Source organism: Lissotriton vulgaris, chromosome 7 (genome assembly GCF_964263255.1).
Source record: "Lissotriton vulgaris chromosome 7, aLisVul1.2, whole genome shotgun sequence".
In the NCBI taxonomy this organism is placed as follows: Eukaryota; Metazoa; Chordata; class Amphibia; order Caudata; family Salamandridae; genus Lissotriton; species Lissotriton vulgaris.
In genome coordinates this window covers 784,875,843-784,903,558 of record NC_141695.1, presented here as the reverse complement: position 1 = coordinate 784,903,558, position 27,716 = coordinate 784,875,843, and the positions used below count along the sequence as shown (strand labels likewise).

The 27,716-nt window shown below is 45.1% G+C and overlaps 1 protein-coding gene across 2 annotated transcripts in view; it reads left to right on the top strand.

Annotated features, from left to right (window-relative positions):
- Nucleotides 1–1,286: 1,286 nt before the first annotated feature.
- The window catches only part of CHMP6 (charged multivesicular body protein 6), a 124,745-nt gene continuing 98,315 nt past the window's right edge, over nucleotides 1,287–27,716 (top strand). The window contains exon 1 of one of the 2 annotated variants that reach the window (XM_086931037.1): nucleotides 1,287–1,453. In XM_086931037.1, the coding sequence (XP_086787163.1) occupies nucleotides 1,391–1,453 (63 nt within the window). In that variant the 5' untranslated portion in view covers nucleotides 1,287–1,390. The remainder of the gene's footprint in view (nucleotides 1,454–27,716) is intronic. The other variant, XM_086931038.1, reaches the window with a different exon arrangement.

Below are 27,716 nucleotides of genomic sequence, written 5' to 3'. Positions count from 1 at the left end.
CATGCGCGTTGAACCGGCCGCCTGAACAGGAAGGCGAACAGCGCGAGGCAGCCCTGACCCCAATAAACCACTCCACAACAACAAATAGAACCCAGGCACAAAGCGCCCGACTTCAGGGTGGAGATGCCTCGCACCCAGCCGCGCCGCCACCGAAACGCAACGCGAACGGAATGGCGAAGGCAAGCGCAAGCAGCGCGATACGCGCGGAAAACAAAGCGGCAGAAATGTTAAACAGGAGCCGCGCAAGTAATACAAAGTGCAAGGCAAACAACAATAGTAAGGTAAGAAGCACTTAACTGGCTGCGGAGCAGCAAAGAAAGAGGAAGTGGGATTGTCTGTACACCTATTTATACTAACAAGACTCTATGGTTATTACCCAAGTGTTTCTGGGTAATGTGGTTTTTTACTTGGCTGCTGAGCATTTCAATAAAGAAATGAGACTAAGCATAATCGGAGCCTCCTGTCCTGCAATAGAATTCATTTTCTGGGAAATTACTTCCATTCTGTTTGATTTCATTTGTCAGATTTCCCGCAGCTTTAGAAGTGGGTGCAACGCTAGCCTGTGTCAAAATGGTAATAAAACTGAAAACAAAACAAAAATATTTTTCAAAAAACAAGCAAAGAACTTTTATTTCCTTTTCCAATATCTGTAAAGGGGCACAATGTTAAAACTTATTATAAATTAAAAGATCTGCACCTGAAAAAAAAAGAGGGTAATTCAGTAGTCGGAGGTTCCTAATCTCGTTGGTGTACCCCAGCATAATCACTACTTATCGCTGTTGCTACGATAGAATTGCTAGTTCAATCGTGGCCGCCATCGATGCAAAGTCCGCTCTTGACTTTACTCTCTCTCGGCTATCTATCTTCAATACTGTTAAAACAAACAACAGACTGGGGAAAACGTGAGGCAGGACTGTGTGATCCTCGTGTTCGCAGTCTCAGGATAGAGTCTTTCTTGCTGTTTCACCAATAACTGAAAGCAAGAGAAGGAAAACGAAACATACACATTGTTTAATAATAGTGGTGAGCATGCAGTTATGAAACGATGGCAGTAAACTGGTTTATTGAAGTGTTTATTGTAAACGATCATAAACGTTTTAAAATTGAAATACTGTCACGTGACAAACTTGGGTCTGTATAAGCAAAAAGTGAAACCGGACTATATTTATGTTCTGATATGAAACATTGTTTTAGGATTTTTCAGTTCATTAGTCTCTCGTCCAAGATGGCGTCAACTCTGTTAAGTGAGCGACAGTCCTTCTTTTGTTTCCCGACGAATTGTCTTGTCCGGGTCGTTGTTGCCGGGCGGGAGCGGAAGTGCTGTCAGACTCAGGACAGGAGCTGGACTCGAGGGGATGCTGAGCCCGTCAGCAGTAGTACCTGGAACGAGATGGGTAACATTTTTGGCAGGAAGCGGCGTAGCAGGGTCACTGAGCAGGATAAGGCGGTACTGGTAAGTGTAGGGGCAAGAACGGAAATGGACTGGTGAGGGATATATAGGAAGGATAGTGCCTGGCCTACAGGGGGTGTGGCTGAAAAGGGTGTGACTTGAGGAGGCTAGGCTCCAGAGTTTGGAAATAAAAGGTGGGTTGGTTGGAGAGGTATTAAAAGAGGCTGAACCTGGGGGATGACGTGGGAGGATCTTGGATTTAAGATGTTATGTTGCATTTCAGCAGCGTCAAGCCATATGGTTATTCCAACAAGTTGCACGTCCTATTTGTGTTCTCTTTCGAACCTACCGAGCTAGAGGCACTATCATTTAATAGTGTATGCTGTTATATTGGCCTGTAATAAAATTAAGAATCAGTCAAGCACAGATCACTCTCTGATTTATTGTGGGTTTCCTTTCTTTGCATGCGTGAGCTGGTACTTGAAGGGGGTGAGTGTGGCTTCGAGAATGAATAACGGAATGTTGAGTGTGTGCGCTAAGGCTATAACAGTTACAGTTGGAAGGAGCATGAAGGCCTGAGAGGAGGTACTGCAGTACCTAAGGCGTAACCGGAAAATAAGACTGGCTATCTTCATACTGACGTGACTGGCGTCTGTCATCTATATAAACACTATACTTCAGAACTCAACATCTGTGCAACTAGGATTTAGAGAGCCTGCATGGAGAAGGCAACATCTGGAGGCATGATGGAGTTGTCACTGGCACAGGAAGAAGGCTGCATAGAGGCACTGCAACCAGAATGGAGTAGTATGGGGCTGCCCAACTTCAAATCTTCCTACAAGTGGTGTCCGAGCTGGCTGCTATGCTGGAGGAGCCCAGTGAGGAGAGGACACATAATACATTTCTGCTAGTAGTAGGTGTACTTGAAAGCGGTAAACTGTATATGGAAACCTGCATGTTCTGTGTGTTTCAGCAGTTTAGGAGCTTAAATTGGGAGATGTGTGATTGACTATAGGCTCCTAACTCTTTAAAAGGATTTAACCCAGATCTCTTGACTGGGGTGAATGTATGATTCATTCAGCATTCCGTCCATCATTTGTTTGCGTAGCACTTTTTGCCCTAAGTGGGATGGGTATGCCCAGACGTGGGTCCCTTGCTCATTGTGTCACTGGATTCAAGCTAGTCTGGCTGATGAAGGGCAATACCCTGAAACCGGTCCCAGAATGCTTGTTTCCGTTCCAGGGAGGAACTGGCTTAGCAGTTCGGTCTGGACTGTTCCCATGAGGCACAGGGTCAAGATTGATTTGCATATGGCTGGGTCTAAACTGGGGTGGCATGCTGAGCCAAAGAACAATGGATTTAACCCAGATCTCTTGACTGGGGGTGAATGTATGATTCATTCAGGATTCCGTCCATCATTTGTTTGCGTAGCACTTTTCTCCCTAAGTGGGATGGGTATGCCCAGATGTGGGTCCCTTGCTCACTGTGCCACTGGATTCAAGCTAGTTTGGCTGATGAAGAGTAATAGCCCGAAATCGGTCTCAGAATGCTTGTTTCCGGACCCAGGAGGATCTGGCTTGGCAGTTCGGTCTGGAGTGTTCCTATGAGGCACAGGGTCATGACTGATTTGCATATGGCTGGGTCTAAACTGGGGTGGGATGGTGAGCAAAAGAATGATGGCTTTAACCCAGATCTCTTGACTGGGGGTGAATGTATTATTCATTCAGCATTCCGTCCATCATTTGATTGTTGTTCCAATGTGTGTAATCTTGTTAAATTAATCTTGGCAGTCTGAATCTCAGTGTCACATGTATACTACGGTTGTAGTCCTACAAGCTTGTTGGTCTTACAGTATAAAAGTGTTTACTGCATTTATGGTACAAGGCATGTTAGGAACTATTGGTGACCGGCTAGCTGCACCTGAAGAAATGTTGTATTTGGTGTGGCGCATTTGTGAATGGATGTGTATACAGATGTCAGTGTTTGCCCCCACAAACTGAACTCCTGTGAGTAGAATCTGATGAGCAAATATAGTGTTGCATATGAGGGAATATAAAAACCACGTTGCACTGTGAGATGCACCTGTAACCGTGCCTGTAATGCCAGCAAGACACTTGACGGGGTCTACGGGTTACACTACTCCGAGAAAGTCTTTGACTTTAGTGCAGGGTCATGGTTACTTTGGCACAGTGGAACAGTCGAACAGTGTTCCTCTGCCAGACAGGTGAATCTGTAATCCTTACCTATGGAGTTATTGTATGCCGTTGCATCAGTCTCAGCCAAGTTTGTGTAGCCAATTCAAAGACTATGTCTCTCAGGTGGCGTTTTACTAGACCGCTGTTTTCTACTCCAAGACGCCGGTTGCCATTTTCTGCCCGGCGCTAGTTATAAAATAGGAATTTTATCAGTGTTACATATTTTTTCCTTTTAGAAAAGTCGTCCATTTGAATACAATTACTAATTGAGTATATTGAGTGTTATAGCCTGTCTGCAAACACGGACAGTCATCAGATTATTGAATGTGGACATTTGATCTGTATGAGTATTAAGGAAGCCATCTGATTTTTCTGTTCATGTTGTTTTACATCGCATTACAACACCATAAATCAGAGGATCAGATTTTTAAATTGGATCGATTAAGAGACTAAGTGCAGTTCTCCATCCTCATAAACTGTCCCTACTATAGATTTTCTAAATAATTGTGTGGCTACTCCTGAAGAAGGTGTTGTGTACGCTGAAACGCGCGTTGAAGTCATAAGATCTCGTCACTTTTTAACCTTTTTAATTTTTTGTTTGTTTATGGGCTGTTATTATGAATTTAAATGCATTAAAGATTGTGTAAATCACACAATTTCTTATACGAATTTTTAACAAAGAATCATTAAAGAGTGAATATTTTCTGTACATTTTCTCTTTTTCCTTTGTTTCTTCCTATATTACATCATTTATAAATAATGCTTGAATTATCCTGATTGCCTAGGAGTTATGTTCTCTATATAGTTTTACTAGACCGCGGTACGCATGCAGAGATTCCAAGCACAATTGTGCAGCTTTTGTCTGCACAGTGCGATCAATCATGGTTGTGGTCACCAGAGCTTGTTTTGGTTGGCCCGCCTCTTTCTCTCTGTCTCAGATGGTAAATGCTGCAGCAGTCCAGCAAAGCTGTGAGACCCACAGCTTCTTCAGCAAGAAGTGGAGATTTCAGGCGATTTCCTGGGCCTCTGGGAGATTAAATATCAGCAGAACCGTACTGGATCACAGCAGCTCTTCGAGTACTCTGCATGTTGCCCCTATTCTTGGGCAGTGAAGCAACTTGGAACTGGAACAAAATTCGAAGATCTGTGCCTCCCTTTTATGCATAGTTTCTGGGCAGGAATGTGGATCCACTGTCTACAGTTCAGGGACTGGGTTGTTGTGGGTCCTTTTCATAACTCCATTTTCTTTCTGAGGTGCAGATAATTCTTTAAACAAAGTTAGCCAAGCACACTTTAAAGGTCAAGTAATAAGCAATAAACAGTTTTCAAGATGCAAATGTATTCCAATGAAGAGTCAATGTTATGTGGTCGTATTAAATTTCATCCTTTATTTTTCTTTTTTTTAAACGTTTTGCAACCGCCAACGCGTTTTGTCCAAACACTGACTTCTTCAGGGCTTGCACTATAGTGTGAGCTCTGAAGAAGCCCTGTTGTCCGGTCTTGCACCTTTGCGCCGCCGTTCTCCCTCTGGATCGGGGACGTCGTTCAGAGGCGGGTAAGCACAAACGTAAGTCGCGGAGGTCTTCCTCCCATACGCGTGCCGCTGGTGCACATTCCTCCCACTCCTTGCCAGGCACAGGCGTCCGGCAGTCGTCTCCTCAGTACCTTCCCTTTCCGGGAGTTGGAGCAAAGTGGGCCCAAATGGAGGCTTATTCAAAAGCACTCCACTCCTATTTTGGGTCACCCCCTCTCCCTGGTGTGACTTCGGGTCCCACAGAGATGGAAGGCACTCATGTCAGATCCTCTCCGGCGGATTCGTCCTCGACGCCGGCTGTGTGCATTGACTCCGGCTCCAGAGTCGATATGACTCCAGCGGGACACAGCCCAGAGGGTCCTCCTAGTCGGCCGTCCAGCCCACTCCTCCAGTCTCCGCATAGCCCTGCGCGGCTTCCTGTGCTGATGTCAAAGGTGCCGCCAGGCTTGATGCCCTGTCGAAGTCTTTCCTCCCCGCATATTGCGGTGGGATCGCAGTCGGTGGGCGCCCAGGCTGAGTCCCCTACGGAGGTCGTCGACGTCGAGACGACTCCAACTCGGCGTCAGTCAACACCGGTGCCACCGTCTACGCCACCTCTTTTACATGAGGTTAATGTTCTTCACGACTCCTCGGACATCGATACGACTCCCATACGGCATCGGTCAATGCCGGTGCCGACGCCTCCTCTTTTGCAAGAGGTTGACGTTCCTCTGGACTCCCCAGGTCCGAGGTAGTTTTGGTGCCCCATGGTGCAGGTACCTAGTGTGGCTTGGCCTTCCGATCAGCCTCAGACTCCTCCACTTTTGCTGTAACGGCTTAGTCTCCAACCGTCTCCTACCGACGGTTCATTGTCGCCTCCCAGGATGGTAACTGAGGCTGTTTACAGGGCGGTGGCTGCATTTTCGATTTCACCCCCTGTGGTTTCCCTGCCTTCTGATCCTTTACTGGATCTTCTCCACATGAAGCTCGTTGACACCGTCCTGCCCACGATGATCCACTCTGCCTGTCCCTTCACCCTAAAACTCAGGGTCTAGTTGTTCAGGCGGCTTTTGACTTGCAGCCTTCCTCCACTTTGCCATTGTTACCTCCCACCAGGGAGTCTAGGTGGTTGGAAACGTGTGGTCGCCAGCTTTTTGCCTCTGCCAGTGCTGGCATCCGCGCATTAAATGCATCTTGCGCGTTCGCACATGCTTCCTCTGCCCTTTGGGACTTAGTCGATTATCCTCCTTCCTTCTATTCCAGAAGGTCTGCGGGCAGAATTACTTCTCCTTATTCTTGATGGCAGGGGAATGGCACAATTATCCCTCCGATCTTCCCTCGATGCAACTGACTCTGTGGGTTGGGCTGTTGCTCGGGCTGTGGCTTTGCACCACCATGCATGGCTGCATGACAGTCGTTTCCCAGACAGTGTTCGGGATGCTCTTAGAGATCTGCCATTCACTGGTGTGGACCTTTTTGACAGCCACGCAGATTCAGCGGTCTCCCGCCTCATGTCTGCGTTGCCGTAACTATTGAGGAACAATTTTCTGCCTTCTAGTATCTTTTTCTTCTGTATAGGTGATGTTACCATGTGGTTTGCTTTTCAGAAATGTCCCAGGTTCTTGCATAGTACCCGGATAATGTAAGCGGTTGTTCAGCTACAGCTGGACGGCTGGTTCTGTCTTCTTTGCAGTCCTCTGAATATTTGCTTTGACCAAGAGGATTCCCCTCGCGGGGTTTGAGACCTCCTTTGTGGGGTATCTGCTGGCTATTGGGTCACTGCATTAGCCTTGGTATGCTCCTATGGAGTCTTCCTCACGGACATCCCCCCGAGGGTCAGGCTGTCCTGATTTCTGCTGCAATCTTAATGTTACCATCGCTCTATTGCACTTCGGTTGCAATTGGTTCTGGTCGGGACAGTTCTCCTCTTGTTCGGGATGGCTGCGCTTCTTTTGCCGGTCACTATCCCATGGGCCCTTGTTCTGTTAACTTCAGGCGCAGCTCTTCACGGCTGACGCCATGTCATCGTTTTGCGCCCCCCCCAAAAAAGCCGCTGTGCGGCACGCTTCTTAGTGTTGGCGCAAACTGGGAGTGCACCTTGGTATTATTGCTATCATAGGGTGCTTGCGTTGTTTCTTCCGCTGCTGTGGTGCTGATTCTCCCCTCCCCTCTAGGGTTGGGTAATAGTTTCTCGTCCTTCAGCCCTTACTGGGCATGTTTTTTAAAGGTGGAGTCTTTGCCATCTACGTCTCTACTGTTCATTGCTGTGTGCCCTCAATTTCTAGGCACTTTCCCAGCAGGAAGTTTTCCGCATACCATGCTGCTTCCGCTCAGGTGTTTTCCACACTTCTGCTTTGTGTTCCTGCTGTAATGCTCTCAAGGGGAGTGTTCTATTCAGTAATCTTGCTTCTTGGGTCCATGGGCCATTAGGTTGGTCCTGACTGTTTCCACTTCTTGTCTGGCTCCATTTCCTCAGCTGTCTTTCGGGGGACCGTTGCTCCTCCCCGGCGGAGGGCTAATGTCGCTTACGGGTCTGGGCATTGTCCAGTCCATTTCTGTTTCCATATGAATGTTGGTATCTCTTGCGTACCCTAATCCTTTATTGTATCTTACTCTATATCTGCCCTGTGTTCTTACACAGCAGAGTGGTGCAGGCAATTTCCTTCATGCAGTGTCCGTGGTCCTCGACCCGGTCTGCTCCTGCTACGAGTTCTTATGTGGGTGTCCACCTTGCTGGTACACCTTTTATGTTGGTTGACTTCTTGCTATTGCGTCTCTCGCATCTGAGCTGCTCACGTAACCCTACAGGAAGGTTTTTGCTATTCTTCCTATTGTTCTAGCGTCCACACGGTATGATTATGTATCTTCCACTTAACTATCATTCTTACGGTAGTCCTGTTTTCTGTGCTTAGGCTGGTTGCATTCAGCTCTTTCACATGTACTGTGACAGAGCGACTATGTACTGTCGTGTCTTCTATTGTTTTTAGTACTACTGGCACTTTCTGGCTATGGATCAGCATCCTACCAATGCTGCACCACGTATTTTGTCCGGTGCAGCTTTCAACAGTGCTTTCCCACTATAGTGCATATTGGACCGGTATGTGCTGACTCTGTCCTCTTTCTGCGTTTTTTACTTGCGGTCAGCACGCCGAATCCTGCGGATACATCGAGCCCTAGGTTCAGTTCCACTTCTTTGCGAAGTCATGAACTTTCCCTTTCAGACCCTCCTATCTGACCTGTTTTTTCTTTTCTCACCCGGTATACATATGGGGGTTTTCCGGCTGTTCTTTGACAGCTAGTGGTGCCTTTGCCTCCCCATGTTTTCCGCTCTTTTCTGAGCTTCATGGGCTGGTGTGGCTGGTGTGGCTGCGATGGCTTGCGATTCCCGCCGTGTTTCGTCATCTTAACGGTTTAGTTCTCTCTGGAACTTTATGAAGTTCAGTCGAAGACCCGCCTCCTCTATGTGAATGGCTTCGGTATCTATTCTAAGTTAAGAAATCTGCGGCTAGATGTCTCTATCAGATGGACAAGTTACTTACCTTCGGTAACGATGTATCAGGTAGAGACATAGTCTAGCAGTAGATTCTTTTTAACGCCGCCCATCCTCCTCGTTCTGCGAGGACCGTTTCAGGTTGCGACTTCTATATTCACCTCCCTCCGGGTGGCTTCACAGTTCTGCTGGTTGACATCTTCACTTCACTCTGACACACAATGCTTCATTCTGTTTCATTGCTCTACTCTGCCCATTCTCGTTATTGGGGGGTATGCTCATGTGTCCTTTCCAACCCTACGCCCTAGTTTGTCCAGGGTGGGATCTACTCTATAGGTCTCTCATTGGGGATACGTGTCTTCTTTCGGTTGACGTCTTCTGGTGAATTGTCATTGTTCCTGTGTTCCGTACTTGTTGTCCATCACAGTTCTACATTATAGTTGCAGACTTTCTGTAGTCTGCTATGATGTTTTTCACGTCTTCATCTGCCTCCAAGGGAGGTTTTCCCTTCACTTTTGCGGGGTTACTCCTCAGAGCGATGCTCTGCTCTTTCCCTTCACTAGTTTTCAAGATACAGTGCCGGGCGCTGTCCTTTATAATGCTGTTTTTCACCATTCAATTTCTTTTTCATCGTTTTTGCACACTGTTTCCGTATTCTCACAGTTTTTGGTAATGGCTCCGCATTGTGGCGCGGAAAAGTTTCTCCAACGAAAACTGACGTCAGCGCGCCGGGAGGGGCATATATGGCTCCGCTGACGTCACGTCTGTGGACGACGTCGGGGCGGAGCCGTGCGGCGCCACGGACGCGCAGAGGTGCTGCTGCGGAAAGTTTTCCGGATCCAGTCTTATGCCTGGAGATATTCTAAGTTAAGGAATCTGCGGCTAGACTGTGTCTCTACCTAATACATCGTTGCCGAAGGTAAGTAACTCATCCATTAAGACAATACACTTCCACTGTGTAGGAAAGTTCTCCCTACTCTCCATCTTGTGCCATTCTAGAGTCTGGGGCTTCCAAAAGGGACCCTCGTGGCTTCTATACTCTTTCTCATTCTCTCTCTTACACCGCACGGTTTCTACAAAACAATACATGTCCGATATTCACTGTACATTTCCACACACTCAATAAAGTCTTGTGGTTCTCATACTGTGATAAGAGCCTAACCTTACAAAACAGGAGTCAGTAGGCCACACTTTCACTGATACAAATTATAAGGTCTGGTCACAAGTAACATTTGCAAAAAACAATACCCTGCCACTACAGCTTTATGTGCTATACCCAGGACAAGGACACCAGTCCACTGTCTACTTTATTCGTCGTTTGGTGCAGTTCTCCTGGGCACAGGACAGATTTTAGACCTCACATTGTCAAGGAAATGCCTAAGCATCTGCGCCTTCGTAAGATTAGTGTGACGCCTGGCGAAAAATAAGTATGGACACCAGTTTCACATGCAGTTATACGTTCAGGGAAGGGGAACACATCCATTTGCCATGCTGGAGACCTTCTCGCCCCAATGGTCAGTTTCACTTCCACCATGTTCTCATCATACAAAACCATTTGTGACCCTCTACAACCTTCCCCACAAGTGTTGAATGTTACATAGATTTATATGTATCCTGCAAGTCTTGAGGCTTAAAACTAGCGATTTTAACTTAGTTGTTTAATGCACCTGCTGTAAAATCTGCGTGTAATCTCTGATGTGTACTGTAAAGCACGAGTTGTAGCATGCATGTTACAGATTTGCATTCTCTGCAGTATCACATAGTGTACCCACCATGGAGATACTGTACAAGAAGTCATTCTCAAACACTGAACTTCTTTCGCCAAATACACGTATCCACAAATGCTCCTAAACAAAGCTGAAACCTTTCCACTCTGATCCATGCAGGAGGCAACATATCCCCCTCCAAACCCCCAGACATCCGTAGGTCTCTCACTTGCACAAGCAATGCAGAAGTCCAGTCTCTCTGAGCTGTTGTTGAAAACCGTTCAGCAGTAAGGCATTAAGTGGGTAAGTGGGTACAGGTATTAAATTGTATTGTAATTGCAATTATATAGCGCTTACTACCCCTGACGAGGCGTCAAAGCGCTTTTTCGGCGAGTAGTGCGCTACTCTGGGACTCATAGAGGATTAGTGTTGAATTAGTATAGTGAAACATGCAAGTACATTTCAAGTGGTGGATAGATTAGTCAGTTATTTGGATTTGGAATGATAGCAGAAGGATAGAGGAGGACAAAGGTTTGTATTTATATAGCGCTTGTTGACGCACCCTATTCAGGAACCCTACAAAGGATTAGTGGCGAATTAATATGGTGAAATATGAAGTAATTTCAGTGGTGGATATTAGTCAGTTACTTGGAGTGAGAAGGATAGCAGAGGGATAAAAGGGGATGAAAGATTTGCATTCATATAGCACTTGTTACCCCTGATGGGTGTTGAAGCGCTTTTCTGGCTATTAGAACGCCACTCCGGGAACCCATAAAAGATTACTGTTGAAAATTAGTATAGTAAAAAAAAAATGAAGTAATTTGAGTAGTGGATATGTTATTCAGTTATTTGGTAGTATATTAGTATAGTTTAATATGGAATTTGAGAAGTGAACATGTTAGTCTGTTAATTTCGATTGAAAAGGATAGTGGAGGGATAAAAGAGTGAAAGAAAACCATAGGAGGAGGCTTTTGGATGAGTAAAAACGAGTTTTGGGCATTGCTAAATGAGACAAGCATTTACAATGCAATGGTTTCGGCAGCATTAAAGGTAGAGCTATTGGCATTGCTCATTATTATTATTTTTTTAAATCATAAATAAATGGCATTGTCATTTACATTGCCAATAGCTTAATCACGTACATATGCGAGACCTATTGTATTAGCACCCACACACACAGTAAGTAGTAGAGTGAGAAGTCGATAGTGAGTAGGAGAGAGTTATTAGTAAAGAGTATTAGAGAGCGCAACAGAGCTGTGTGAATAATAGCAGCTGTGAGCCCGTGCCTGAGGTGCATCATCAGAGTTGTGTGAATAATAACAGCTGTGAGCACCTGCCTGAGGTGCATAATCAGAGCTGTGTGAATAACTGCGTCAGCCCCGTTCCCGAGGTGCATCAGAGCTGTGTGAATAACTGCGTCAGCCCCGTGCCTGAGGTGCATTATCAGAGCTGTGTGAATAACTGTGTCAGCCCCGTGCCCGAGGTGCATCATCAGAGCTGTGTGAATAACTCCGTCAGCCCAGTGCCCGAGATGCATCATCAGAGCTGTGTGAATAACTGCGTCAGCCCCGTGCCCCAGGTGCATCATCAGAGCTGTGTGAATAACTGCGTCAGCCCCGTGCCTGAGGTGCATCATCAGAGCTGTGTGAATAACTGCGTCAGCCCCGCGCCCGAGGTGCATCATCAGAGCTGTGTGAATAACTGCGTCAGCCTCGTGCCTGAGGTGCATCATCAGAGCTGTGTGAATAACTGCGTCAGCCCCGTGCCCTAGGTGCATCATCAGAGCTGTGTGAATAACTGCGTCAGTCCCGCGCCGAGCTCGACTGCAGCCGATACTTACATCCAGAAACTTAACTCTCTTTGCACCTACCCACACCAAAATATTAACCAACAGTGAAGCCCTGCACTCACACCCCACAAAACAGCATTGCTCATTTAGAAGACGGACACACATTGAATTTCGAGCTTCTTCTGCGTTGATGGTAATTTCTGTAAATTACTATTGAATTCTTGTTTTCTACTCCAGTTTGATAGACCACCATCAATCACGTTGACCCAGATCGCTGTCCCCGGATAACCGCCATGTCGTCGCTATCCCTGTGCCAACCGGCCTGAGCCTCCTCTACAGTTACCTGGGGTGAGGCGTCTCTCCCCAACGAAAGGCAGAGGCAGTGGTGTTCCATGAGGCTGTTCCTCGCCGTGGGACATCAGACCGCACCGCTGCGGGGAATGTCCCCCAGGGGACCCAGGCAGCGGGGCGCACCTCCTGCGCTTAGGGGACTGGGACTGGGGGCTAAGCAGGGCCTCTAACTCCATGGGCCGCTTCAGAGTGGCACCGCACGCCATGCTGCCTTCCGTGAAGCCGGCCAGGAAGAGAGCAGTTATCGGCGCACGGTGGAGACGCTGGCGCCGTGAGCGTGCGCGCGACCAAAACTGCGCGTGGCCAGCTCTTGTCGCTCCCTCTCCCATTCACAATGCTGCGCACGTGCACAGCTCTTGTCTCATTTTGTCGGATTTTCTCGGCTGAAACGATCGCTATAGCTCTCTGGCGAGAACGCGCTTTGCGCGTTTCTAGCCGAGACCTAATAAAGAGCAGCATTTCTGGCCCTAGTCCCAACCAGTCTCGAACAGGCTCTAACCGGCAACTTCCCTTGTCCTCTCTGCCCTTCGCTGAGACGCCCGGCAGAGACACCCGGGCTGAGACGCCCTAAGCCTGGCCTTTTTCATAGCCCTTGTAATCAGCTGACCCCTTCAGCCAATCAGAACCCTAGCCCTAACACTATCCAATCACAACACTAGCCCTAAAATCTAGAACCAATAGGAGACAAGGACCTTACAGCCAATCTTAGCTTTAGTCCAAGCACCCAATCAGTTAAAAAACCCTCATCTCTACGTCCAATAAAGGCCCTAGCCCTACCAGTAGTCCCAAAACAAGTCCATGCAACCAATGGCACAGGTAGCCCTAGTCCCTACTTCTAATAGAAAGCCTAACCCTACTCTAAGTCCCACACCCAGTCCAGCAACCAATCACACCAGAAGCCCTAATCGCTACTTCCAATTAAAGGTCTAACCCTAGCCCTAGTCCCACCCTACTCCCAAAAACCAATAACATAGGAAGCCCTAGTCCCTACTTCCAATAGAAATCCTAACCCTAGCCCCAAACCTAAAATGATTGAATCACAGACCCAGAAACCAATCAGAACCCTCAGATACCCAACCAATGAGGACATTAACCCTTATCCAATAGAAACACCAGATACAACCACCAATCGATGTACACATGTACCAACCACTAGCAGACCATATAAGGTTCCAGCGACCTCAGACAAGGTTTGTTGGCCAGGGAGTTGGAAGCTGCTTTCTCCTGTTCAGAATCTCCTAGGAAACCGAGTTGGAGGTAAAACAGAATTGTCACCAAGGAATGAGAGGGACAAACTACAGAGGTTGGACTGCAAATCCCACAATTCAACACACTAAATGGAGGCAATCATGGGCAGGGAAAACCACATTTAAAGCACAACACAGGTGATAAAAATGCAATTACAGGCAGTCTAAAACCACCATTTTTAACTGTAACAGCCACAGGCATAGATAGTAAGCACAGAAAGTGAAAATCGTTTTTTAAACAACTTTTTGTCTTGGGAAGAGACAGTACTAGTCTGTCTCCTTACCACTTCCTGGACTCTGCTCACTGCAATCTGGGGCACAGGTAGGCTGCAACTCACAAGATGTTCTTTGTTTAAATTAGACCCTACTTCATCTGTTTTGCAAGTCCTACGATTATTAGCCTCTGGCTAAAGTCTGCTTTAGCAGTCTGATGGAACGCTAATGATGTTTATACTACCGACCTAAAGCATATTGCATAAATGCACATTGTTGAATAGACACCATTATGTTGCAGTTGAATCGCCCAAATTTTCTGCTTGACTATTTTGCATGCATTAAACGTTGGCATCACCATGTGTCTCTTCTGTATATTAGCTCTCTTCCCTCTTCCTCCCCCGTTCCAGGAAATAAGTGCGTATTGTACCTTTCGTGTGCCACCACTTCACCGCTGGAAAGTCCCTGCAAGCACTGGCACTAGTGTGTGCTGAAGCCATATTTTGCCACTGGCTTTTCATGTCTGGTGTTGATGGCTTCAGAATGAGAAAGATAACATGGTGTTGCTGGAGAAAAGCATACCCTTCTTTTTGCCCCAATTTAATACCTTATGATGAAGCTTGAGCTAACTAGAATGCTTACTTAGATGAAGGCTAATGAAGATAAAAAAAAGATGCCACTATAAGGTATTTGGTATTCCCATTTTAATAAATGATTAGATGACGGCTTCACAGTTCTAGTCTCTGTGTTGAACACACACTTTGATATTTAGATACACACATACTAGGAGTGGTTTCTGCCGTTTCAGGTCTTACGTGAATGAGACAAATCGCAATGACCTCCAGACCAACTGTGAAACATAGTGTGCTTATGTGAGGTGACTGACTTTGATGAACTAACGATCAAATTATAAAGGACTTCCTAACCTAAATGTGACAGCTCATGCGGAGGAAATAATGCATGCTGCTAAAGAACATTCAAAAGCCAAACAGATCGCTCGAACTCTTGAGAGCAAAGGCAATGCCTAATGAGAAAACATTGACATGGTCAAGTTAGAAGAGTAACCTCCATTTCAAATCATTTGCATAAAAAAGAGCACAGTACCAGATGAAAGTAGAAAAGCTTCATAGGCATTGTGGCAGCAGAACCTTTTTAGAAGAACAAAGCCCCCTCCCCGACAGGCACCAATGCCGTTCATGTACCGCAATTAAGAAGGTTACAAATGTGAATTGCCAATTGATGCTAAACATCCGCTCCAAGGAAACATTGCTTTCTTCGAACCAGACAGGCATATAAGTTGTAAAAGGGGGTTTCATTCAAAGTTACTCAAACATGAGCTGGATGATACAGAAATAGAAGTCCTCTTCCTGATGTGCACTGGCATCGAGATGAAGAGAAGGAACCCAGAGAGCAACTTAAAGCCCTGTAGTCCTTGCTCAAAATTCAACCAACAAAAATGAATTGATTCCTTTTGCTGAAGAGAGTAGCTTCAAGGCAAGCTGTGCGCGGCCAACTCCGGACTGAATTAGGCAAGCTTACCTTGGAGTCTGGCAGAGACCACATCCTAAACTTCAGTACTGAAGAAATTCAAGTGATGCTATGTACAATAGGCACCACCAAGTTTCAGGTACCGTTAAAGACCTACATATTGACTCTACTGTGCAGCAAGTGCCTCAAAATGAAGAAAGAGCTGCTAGAGTATCGACACTCAGGATCTGCGCTATAGTTGTTGCCAAATAGCCTGGCTAGGTGCAAATCTTAAGTAATCAGGAGCATCTAAGCAGTGGGTGTGTTATTATTATTATTTATAATGCAGCTTAATTCTTAATAGTAAAAAGATTGGATTTATTAAAATAAATCTAATAAATAAAAAATCACTACTACAGAATTACATATATTATGTTACATCAACAGGTGCATTTAAACAGATCAACATAACCTATTTGTTTATATAACCTTACATCCACAAATTCATAGTTAAAATGAATATATTAATTTGGTGGGTATCATTATATATATATAAAAACCACAATTATCATAATTTCAATCAATTTGCCAATATCCATCCAGGTATGTGTTTTTTTTCCATCAAGACAGAGCACATTAATAATATCAATATCAATATCTTAATCCATGCACAGTACAATCAAATGCAATTAAACAGCAATCCAGTGACGGTACAAACTTAAAATGAGGGTACCTGGACATAAGGACTAGACAATATTCTCAATCAGTAAGCGATTGCAAATGCCAGAAATCTCACCAAAGACAATATAAGCTAACATTATATTATTTATATACAGTTATGATTAAAATAGTTGACTCACGATTTTCCCAATTCTTTTCTGTTCTTGGTAGCATGTCAAAGGCGGAGTGCAGGTACACAAACAGGACATAAAGAAGTCGCCTTCCCAGAATGACTGTTATCCAGTACAGCATCTGTGGGTAGTACACTTGATCAATTGTGCTTGTGGACTCTCTAAAGCTCTCTTGGAGGGTTGGCGAAATCTCATTGCCAGCTATCCAGTCCTGTAATCTAGCTAGGATCACCTTACTAAAGAGCTTTTAGTGTACTGTCTCTGAGACTTATTGGATGATGATTCACCAGCAAATCGCGTGAGCATTTTTGAAAATGGGGATTGTTTCAGGCTCTGCCCTTGTGTGGGATAGGTGCCCCCTTCAGAATCGCGGAGTACTACACTGAAAAATAAACACTCCATAGTTGTCTCACTCCCGAGTAGTTCGCCTGGGATTTTGTCTAACCCTGAAGCTTTGTCCAGGACTATACCCCCAATTGTCAAATTTATCTCCTCCACTGTAATGTCCGTGGGCTTCTCTTCTTGTGAATAAATAATGGACTGGGGGAGGACAATCTTGGAACTCACCAAATCTTGAGCAGAAAGCGGCTGTCAAATTTCCTCATGTCTCAACTGACTGCCTGTGGATGATATCAAAACAAGGGTGAATAGCTTGGAATTACTGTGAAGAACTGTCCATTGAATAGGGACAGATGTGGAGCAGTTCCCTATATTAACCAATAGAGCTACAAAGCAAACAAGAAGATTTGGAAAACAGATGGCAATAAACATATTTGCTGCATCCCTAGAGGAGCAGCAATTGAAGATATCAAGTTGTTTGTACAGGCTTTCATCTCTTTAAAGGAAAATATAATGAGCAAGATCCGAGGCCTATGGAATTCATATCACCCCACACCCATTCTACATTGTTTGGGGTCCAGGATAACACCTATTCGAGGTTATTTTGTCCTTCGGAGAAGTAGGTCCAAGCTCATGCAGCACAAACTCTTTCAATGTCAGTTTACAGTACCACAATGTACATTTGTGTAAGAGGATTGCCTTCCACTACGGCAGGGTTTGTATCCAAATATATGTAGGTATAGAGACCTGTATTTGGGATTCATCAGAGCAGCTCACTATTATGGTGAATGTTCTAAGGAAATGCAGTAAGCTCAAACTCCATTTCTAAATAATAATAATATTGAGCTTATAGAGCGCTCAGTAACGCCATCACGGCGTGTCCCCGCGCTGAAGCTGTCATAGGAAACAGCAGACAAAGACCAGGATCTATGCAGTGTATAGATGTGTTTTAAGCAAGGCCCTAAAACGCGTTTCACTGCTCTCCAGTCTCAGAGCAGGGGGAAGTTTATTCCATTGTTGAGCTGCTTGGAGCGCAAAGGAGCGTCCGCCCATTCTGGCCTTCCTAATCCTGGGGACTGTCAGCATTCCGGTACCCTCCGAACGTAGGGTCCTAGTTGGTTCGTATCGGCTGACTAGATCCTTTAGGTAAGTTGGTGACCTGTCCCAGACGATACGGTGACAGAAGAGTAGGCACTTAAACAGCACACGCTTCTTCACAGGCAGCCAATGAAGCGCATCCAGCGCCATTTTCGAGCTGGCTCTCCTGGGTCTTCTTAACACCAGTCTGGCGGCGGAGTTCTGTATGACTTGTAGGCGACCTATGCTGCCCTCGGTTGCCCCAAGGAACAGGATGTTGCCATAATCTAACCGCGAGGTCACCAGTGCCTGCGTTAGTGTCCTTCTGGCCGATAAAGGGAGGAGGTCTAAAGTTTTGTTTAGAGTCTTTAGTACTCCAAAACATTTGCCCACAAGACGCCTTATGTGGCCATCATATGAGAGAGCGGGATTCATCCAGATTCCTAAGTTCTTAGCCTCCTGACATGGTATGGGGGTGGGGCCCAGACATGAAGGCCACCACTCAGCCGACCAGTTTTCGCTTTTTCCCCCTACCACCAGTACCTCTGTTTTAGAGCCATTGAGTTTTAAACAATGGGCATCCATCCATTCTGCTAGTGCTTGCATACAGGATTTAAAGTTGTTAGGGGTGTTGGAGGTGTTCTGCGATAGGGAGATTAGCAGCTGGGTGTCGTCAGCGTACAACACCAACTCCACCCCAAAGGAATGTACAACTTTCGCCAGGGAGGCCATGTATAGGTTAAAAAGAGTAGGGCTCAGAGCTGAGCCCTGAGGCACTCCCTGGTCTAGTGACATTTCCACTGAGCGGCATGTCCCTTGCTGTACCTGGAAGCATCTTTCCGTCAGAAACGATTGTAACCAGCGTAGCGCAGGACCAACGACCCCGGCTTCGTTCAGACACCGTAGCAGGATGGAATGTGCTACGGTGTCAAAAGCCGCACTAAGGTCGAGCATAATCAAGGCCATAGTATGCCCTGCATCTGCCCCTGCTCTTAAAGTCTCAGTGGCTCGTAGGAGGGCCGTCTCCGTGGAGTAGCCCGCCCTAAATCCTGATTGTGAGGGATAGAGTAAATTCCATTTTTCCAGGTGCTCTGTGAGCTGAGCGTTAACCACCTTCTCAGCCACCTTCGCCACGTACGGCAATAAGGAAATAGGTCTTAGGTTTTCTAGCACCTCCAAGCTTACATTCGTTTTTTTCCTTATTGGCAGTACTATGGCCTTCTTCCACTCCATCGGGACCTGTTGAGAGGAAAAGGAGGTTTGTAGGACGTGTCTGATGTGAGGTTCTAGGGCTGTCAGGCCCTCTGAGATGACCCAGGCAGGAGCCGGATCATTAGGGGATCTAGATTTCACACTTAGACAGATCTTTATTAGCTTGTCAGCTGCGGGGACATCGAAAGTTATTAATGAGGCATCAGGGGCTGTCAGTGAGCTATCTGCTATAAAATCTATACCCTTATCTGGTTGTTGAGAGAAGGAAGCGTAAATCTTTTTGACTTTACTGGAGAAAAAGTCAGCGACTTTATTGCAACCCTCCAAGGAGGTCTTAGTAGGGGTATTAGAGCTGGAGACTAGAGATATTTCTTTGTAGATTGTAAACAATTCTCGCGAGGAGCACTCGGCATCCTCAATACGAGTCTGAAAGTATTTGGCTTTTGCTCTACGCACCGCATACTGATAGCTCCGGTGTGCTGAGCTATAACTGTTTTTTGCTTGTTCACTCGGGTTCCTTCTCCAGCTCCTTTCAAGCTTTTTGCAGTTAGATTTTATTTGCTGGAGTTCGGTAGTGAACCAAGGTGCAGTACGTTGTCTGCCCTCTCTGGCTTTACCCTTGCACATGGGAGCTAGCTCATCCAAAGTGGCAGTTACAAGTAGATTAAAATCCTTGTTCGCCTGATCACAATCCGTGGAACGAAAAGGTTGTGCTTTCTGGATAGCGGTTATAAAGTTTTCTTTGGAGTATTGTCTCCATTTGCGTTTCATAGTATTTCCTTTTCCATTATCCATAATCTTAGCAGTCTGATAACAGCATTGAAAAGGGACCAGGAAATGGTCAGTCCAAGGGAGCTGACAAGGGGTGAGTACTTTTATCATATCCCAGCTCGCAAAGATAGGGTCCAAACAGTGACCCCTCTGATGTGTAGCTGTGACGCTTAGCAGGTTGAGCTGTAATTCTTGTAAGATCAGACGAACATCCTCTGCCTCCTTCTGTGCGGGATCCTCTAGGTGTAGGTTTAAGTCACCTAGCACCAAAACTTTATTGTGTTTAATTGCGGTCTGAGCTACCCCCTCTAGTAGGCTACTGCGGAAGTTGCCCAGGGACCCAGGAGGTCTGTAGATTAGGATGCCCGAGATAGTCTCCTGTTGAGTGAGTTTAATGCTAAATTCGCCTGCTGCGCTGTCATCAATTTTTTACTGGCTTTAGAACACACTCGAAAGGGTGTTTGACGATAATGGCGATACCGCCTCCCCTACCTTTTATCCTGTCGAGTCTGTGGAGGGTGTAGCCTGGTGGGATAGTGTCCACTATGTCTGGATCAGAGTGTTCTCCCAGCCAGGTCTCAGTTAAGAACAGTATTTGCAAGTCCTCATGCAATATGAGATCCCACATCTGAAGAGTGTGTTTGCTGATGGATCTGCAGTTTAGGAGACCCCCTTTAACAAGAGTCGCTTCAGGGTTATGGACAACGGGTGCTAAGCAGCTTCCTCTAAATGAACAATGTGGGCATGGACCTAGGTCCAGTGGCTCCATTGTGTGATGACAGAGGGTAGGTAAAGTGGGGCAGAGGTCTATCAGTCTCTTACTTGTGTAGCACTGTCTGTGACGCGCAGGAGATGTAGGGGTTTGGGCCCCTGGCCCCGGTCGGTCGCGGACGGGCGCAGACGGGCTTGCCTTAGGCGCGCCTTCGGCGCGCAAACGGCACTCCCGCTGCGCTCGTCCGCTGCGCTTCCTCTGGAAACACATATTATAGGCGGATTTGGGGGGCGTGTCCTGAAAGTGGGCGTGGCCTAGAATCTCGCCAGAGTGGCGTCAAGGAATCGATGCAGCCGGCGCTGAGGAGCGCTCTCAGCTGTTTTGAGGTAGGCTTAGTTTGTTTTAAATCACAAATATACAGAAGTATGACAATTGTAAATTTTTTAAAATTCGATCTTAAAATGCTCCCGGCGTGTGCCTGTGGAGTCCTGGGCAGTTCTGAATATGGCGCTCGGTTTGGCGCTTAAATATGCTGCCTGTGGGGGCGTGTCCTGAAAGTGGGCGTGGCCTAGAATCTCGCCGGAATGGCGTCAAGGAATCGATGCAGCCGGCGCTGAGGAGCGCTCTCAGCTGTTTTGAGGTAGGCTTAGTTTGTTTTAAATCACAAATATACAGAAGTATGACAATTGTAAATTTTTAAAAATTCGATCTTAAAATGCTCCCGGCGTGTGCCTGCGGAGTCCTGGGCAGTTCTGAATATGGCGCTCGGTTTGGCGCTTGAATATGCTGCCTGTGGGGGCGTGTCCTGAAAGTGGGCGTGGCCTAGAATCTCGCCGGAGTGGCGTCAAGGAATCGATGCAGCCGGCGCTGAGGAGCGCTCTCAGCTGTTTTGAGGTAGGCTTAGTTTTTTAAATCACAAATATACAGAAGTATGACAATTGTAAATTTTTAAAAATTCGATCTTAAAATGCTCCCGGCGTGTGCCTGCGGAGTCCTGGGCAGTTCTGAATATGGCGCTCGGTTTGGCGCTTAAATATGCTGCCTGTGGGGGCGTGTCCTGAAAGTGGGCGTGGCCTAGAATCTCGCCGGAGTGGCGTCAAGGAATCGATGCAGCCAGCGCTGAGGAGCACTCTCAGCTGTTTTGAGGTAGGCTTAGTTTGTTTTAAATCACAAATATACAGAAGTATGACAATTGTAAATTTTTAAAAATGCGATCTTAAAATCCTCCCGGCGTGTGCCTGCGGAGTCCTGGGCAGTTCTGAATATGGCGCTCGGTTTGGCGCTTAAATATGCTGCCTGTGGGGGCGTGTCCTGAAAGTGGGCGTGGCCTTTTGTCCACATTAGTAAAATGTGTATATGTTTGACAAATGTTTACAATTAGAGGATATTTGTAATGCTCCCCAATGCTTCCTATTTTTATACAAATTACATGAAAAAACATGTACACGAAAAAATTGATCTTGAAAAAAAAGCTTTTTTCTGAGCTTTGTTGAACTTTGAATGCCATTTCTCTGAGGCATCATTAAAAAACCGCTTTTTGATGCATGCCAATATCAAAAAGATAAATACTGAAGGGTGTCTGGACTCCCTCTACTTCATGGCTAAAAAGGTGTCTCATACCCTATATTTTCATATCGCACGCTAGCTTCACTTTCACCTCTCTCTCCGCTCCGCAAGCGCTAGGAGGCCTCTGGGTAGCTAGCGCTATACAAACCCAAATTCATACATTCAATCTGTGGTTAGACCTACATGGGAAAAGTTGGATGCTGTCTGTAGGAAAGGTATTTTGTGAGTTTCATGGTATATGGAAGTAGGTGTAGAGTTGTGCAAGGATAGAATCAGTCATGAATGCAGGTGCTCAACGTTTTTAAATGGAGGTTACTAAGTGATTGTTGGTAATGTTTGTGTGATCCCCAAAGGTATGCCTTTGAAATGGCATTGTCTAGAGTAGTTGGAAACCCATCCTGTGGTTTTGGGCCATTCATTGCGTGAGTTGGAAATAACTTGTTAACATTGAGATACGGTCAGTCAGGTTTTAATCAATACGGTTGGGGTGGCATTACCCAGCTCCTCTTGCTGTTCTGCAGGTCCTTTGCAAATATCATTATCTCTCTTTATGCACGGTATCGGGTTCACGATGTTGTGTCTTACTTTGGTAGTATTCGCTTTTTGTACTGCCTTTCTGAATTTGAAATGGTTGCTGATTTTTCTTATCTTCTTGGGCAATTTGTTCCATAACTTGTGTGTTTGTACTGATATGAGCTACCTCCTATCCTAATTCTTCCGAAAGGCAGAATCAGGATAGGAGTTATAGTGCCATTCCTGAGCAACAGCCCCTTCTTTGAGTCTAAAGTTTGAATACCAAAGTAGATGCAGTCCAATGGTTTGCCCTTTGGTTGACGTAGAGGGCTTTGAAGGATGATCATCTTTTAACCAGTAGCCAGTGCAATGCCTTGAGGATAGGTGTGATGTGGTCACACACTTGTTCAGGCTGAGAACTTGGAGGCGGCTACATCTTGCATTTTCTAGATTGACAGGCATTTTGTAAGCCCACTGTATGCTTCATTGCATAATCTAGCCATGATATCACTAACAGTATATAGACGCCTGTACTCTGTGATGATAGCCGGGTATGGGAAGATCTGTTGTAGAATTCTCATAATGCTGTAGGCTTGTTTCTTAACATTGTCGACTTGATTTTCAGGTCTGAGCTTGGTGACCATGATCTTACCCGAGTTCTTTGTTTGTGAATGTGGTGGCAGGAGAGCTAATTTCCCTTTTGCCAGGCTGTGGTTGGGTAATGCTCTTTCCATAGTTCACTGGTTAGAATTTTAGTTTTAAATGGTTTTGATTTCAAATGTTTTTTTGCAGCATCAAAAGATCAACTGCAAATAGACAATCAGTGAGTACTGATTTCCCGATATCCCAAGATCTGATGTTTTTCTCAGTTTAAGGACCGTGTGTTTTCCAACAGCATAGTTGTACCAGGTTAGTTTGAAGGATTCTATTTGACCAGGCAGTAGAGTCCGTTATATGTTGAAAAACTGAGGTTCAGTTGTTGTCCCTTGGACAACGCCTATGCTTTGTGTGAATGAGAATGATAGGAATTGAGATATGATACAGTTTGAGTTCTGTAACAACAACATAAGAGTGACTCAAAAGGTGCTATAATGTTATTAACCAGAAGCAACCACAACGGAAAAAGGGTGTGAACCAGTGGAGTGCTAAAAGAAAAAGACAGAAAAAGAGGAAACCCTTATTTCTTAAAAGAACTCTCACTCACCACCTAGTGGTGACATGCTTCATCATAGGGTTCCCACTGGGGGGACCGAATTTAGTTTGAGTTCTCTCACCGAGGTATGACTGGATGTATTTCAGTTTGGTGCCTTACATTCCTTTATCATTTAGTCTTTCAAGTAGTAATTGGTGTTTCACAGTATCAGAAGCTGTGGGGTGGTCAAGCAGGATTATTTCAGCAATGCTGCCAAAATCTACAGTGTGCTTGCTGTCATCCCAGATAACAATTAGTGCTGATTCGGTGCCTTTTGGTATTGGAGAGGGAGTGGTTTCTGTCAAGGAACTTTGAAACCTTGATGAATTCAGATTATTTCATTAGTTTACCCAAGAATGGTCCATTCGCCATAGGTCTGTAGTGTGTCTGGGTCTCTAGGTCCAGTCTTTGCTCTTAAAAGTTGGTTTGATATAGGTTTTTAGTTTGTTGGGGAATTCTTCTGCTAATAGTGATTCATTGTTGATCGCTATGGCCACTATAGCTGCAGAGTTTTCAGAATGTTAGTCAATGTATGTGGGGGTTCCATAATCAGCAGAAGAGCCACAAGTACTCAGATGCAATTAGTTTTTTTATTTCTTTTATGTAGAGTTGAATACACAAACCTATGTTAGAGTGTGGGTGGCTGTTATGCTGTTTGGACTTGATTTCGAATGTGATCTGATTATTGGTGTTTTTTTTGTTAGCAAGTAGCTCTTAAAATCTTCGGATTGTTTTAGTTCCTCATTTGTATTTCAGAGTTTTTGGGAGTATTTGGAGATGCATTCTAGTTGCTGGAATTCAGAGCTAATTTTGAATTGTTCTTTAGTCGAGTTGCTTTTTTAACTAATATTATTTTTAATTCTCACTACCTTGGAAAAAATATAGGTAGGTTGTTACTCTCACCATCTCAGAAAAGAGAGTAAGCATGTTACATAGAAAAACAGAGCTGCTTGTTATTTCAGTTGGACAAAATAATCATTTTCATGCCAACAGATCACATGCTTCTACCTGGGCAAATTATTGGTAATAGACCCTAACGGAGTCATTCTCTACCCCCCCCAACCCCACTTGCAACATCTTTTTTTTAATGGCCTAGCTTTCCAAAAGAGCAATTATCCAAAACACTGCAGTAAATCTACAAATGAATAGTTGAAAAAGATAGGATTCGGATTTTGTAAAGGCCAAGTCAAATTACTAACATTAACCTCTTTGAGATGCTGTATGTATAAATTAATGTTTTCTGAAGAAAAGTGGACTTGAACTACAATTACAAGATGTGAGAGACAAGTAAAACTCTTACAGGAAACTTCACATTGTTGCTGCTAAAAGGGGTTCTACACATTACTGAATCCTGGGGTGCACTGTCTCTTTCACACACAGCTACTAAACTTTGGCGAATTCTTTGGTTGTGAATTTGAGCTTTTTGCCTGCAGGTTAGATTTATATACATTTAGAATTTGGAGAAGACTAGATGAACACTCACTATTTATTATTATGTAAAAGCAAAGATTCTTAAGAGGGTTTATTTTATTATCACATCACTAGAGTAAAAGAAGTGGTGTTATATAGTGGAGAATCACAGTTTCGTAGGCAAGTGAAGCTGTTGTGATGCTAGAAACACACCCCCATTAAGACAAACTTTGGAAATCCCTAAAAGTTATATGGACCAGAATCTCAATAGTGCAGAAATGTACTCTCATTTTTCCAAGTGGATGTATGAATCTGTGTCACGCCACTTCAACACCTCTGCTGTGCAACAATGTGTCTACATTTGCCCAGCAGCACAGACATCCATGTTTTCAGTGACTGTACCGAGCCTTAAATAAAACAATAGGCCAATGAAGGCATGATCAGGTACTCTGCATTATAGGATAGGCAACCAAATTTAAATTTAGTTATTTCACTCTCAAACAACCAAGATAAACAACAAGAAAAAATGTGCTACAACAGTGTAGGCCTCGACGATCACACTAGTGTGTCATAATGATTTTCTTTTTTTTATTCTCAAGTATTCCTACGCTCATCGTTTCGTGGCCTCACTACCACAATCAATCAGAAACCCAAAAACAATATATTGAAAACGAGCATAATTATACCAGAAAAAGTTTTTTTAATGGATATTCTATTCCAACCATACGTTGTCAACAACATGCACCAACAATCAGTCCAACATATGGAATTTCACAGAATCAATTGTGGAGAAGTGTGGCTCACTGGTTAGAAGCTATTTCAAACAACAAGGGGCCCCAATAGTATCAGCGAGGGACCTCGGGGAGCTTATTATACAAACACAACAATGGTCCCAAGCAAGGAGACAGAGGATAGTTGAAAATAAATATAGGCTCAGTCAGTTCTATATTGCTGAAGACATGCCCAGCCGGACAGAGGTCTTCAAAGTTTATACTTGAATAAGGATTTGTAACACAAAATAACACCTTCAACAATTCACGTGCGTGGGGCACAAGTCTGTACCCAACCACAACAATACATAGACACAGACAACACATAAAAGGGCTTGCAAGGCAAGAGCAGCAGTCTCTGTAGAATTGCAGTCATACAGAGAAATTTTTGTAGGTACCATTACATAGCATTGCATAGAAATTCATTACACAAGTATATGGTACTCAAAAAGTCGACGGCGTTTCGGACCCCCTACTAAATGATGGGGTCCATCATCAGGACAAAACAATAATTGCCTTTGAATATAAGCCTCTTTTGCCTAAGGAGGGCAGGAGAAGGGGGGAACAGAAATACATTTAGTTTAACCAATGACATATTATAATCCTGAAAAATTGGTGACATTGTGTTGTGATTATACTAGTAACCGCGGTTTCCGAAGTGGGGGCCGCGAGTGATATTTACACTGAAGTGTTCACAGGCGTGCGACCGAGTGACGAAAACCTATTTTTTGGTGATTCTTGGTAACAGACATACAACTATGATGTCCGATTTGTGAAGTGTGTTGGTGAGTTATTTAAAATTGGACACCAATGAGCAGTTATATCAGTGCCAAACATAACCGGCGCAGTGATAGAGTTGAGTTTCAGAGAAAAATCTTAGTCAGAAAAATGCGTTGGCTCACCAAAGAGCGTATTGGTGAGAAGCTCACAGGCGAGCTTGAGAGAAATTCGATTCAGCAGGGCCAGGGTCTTGGAATGATTGTACCATGGGCTTGGGTAGCTAAAGGGGAAGAAAATATGCGGTAAAAATTCAGTGAAAATTCAGCAGGGTACATCGTGGGTTTGGAGGAGGAAAGCCGCTATTGTGCTCTGGAGGACAGATCACTGATGTGAACGTAGACCGAAGAAATTACGTGAAACGGTCACGTTACAAGGGGAATAAATCAAACCAATTAAAGGGATTGCTTACCGAGAGAAAGTAAATTATCTTGTGGTCTCGGCCCCAGGGGCGGAGCACGCGAAGTGCCTAGCTTCCGTTTGTAACCTATATTAGTAAAGGTACGAATGTTAGATAACAGGATGGGATTACCAGTGGCGAGTGTGGCCAAAATTAAGAGATGCTTACCGCAATCGGATACTACCGGCAGCGCCGAGTCGCGCTGGGGTCATGGAGCCAGGGGTGGCCTGTGAGGGATTAAATAAAGCCCATTAGAGCAACCGGGCTTTGGGTTTGGAGAACCATAGGAGCGTGGGCATAGAGCGAGGTGCAATCTTACCGGGTCAGTCGGCTGCAATGGATTTCCTGGCTGACGGTGTCATGTGACCGACACCATTATAACACGGATGGCCATTCCACAGGATAGAACAAAATAAGAAGGCCAATAAGGTTAAAAAAGATATCAAATCATTCACTTCTGAACGTGCATACCCCTACCTTCAGAAGGACTTCTATACTAACCGTAATCTTAATCAAAACCAATTCACACCGAGACCTTGGGGGCGTTTTAACAGAAGGAATACGGTTGTTGGATTTAATGATTCATCAGCCGAATCTTCAGATAACTCAGACGCCGGGGAGGGCCCGAGTGGCGGACCCCAACGTCACCAAAATAATTTTTTAGCCAGAGGCCAACAAGAACCCCCCAGGAAAGGCCGGGTGAAGCAACAAACACGATGGCAGAACCCTCCCGGGGAACGACAAACCCGGAACAGGTTCTACCAA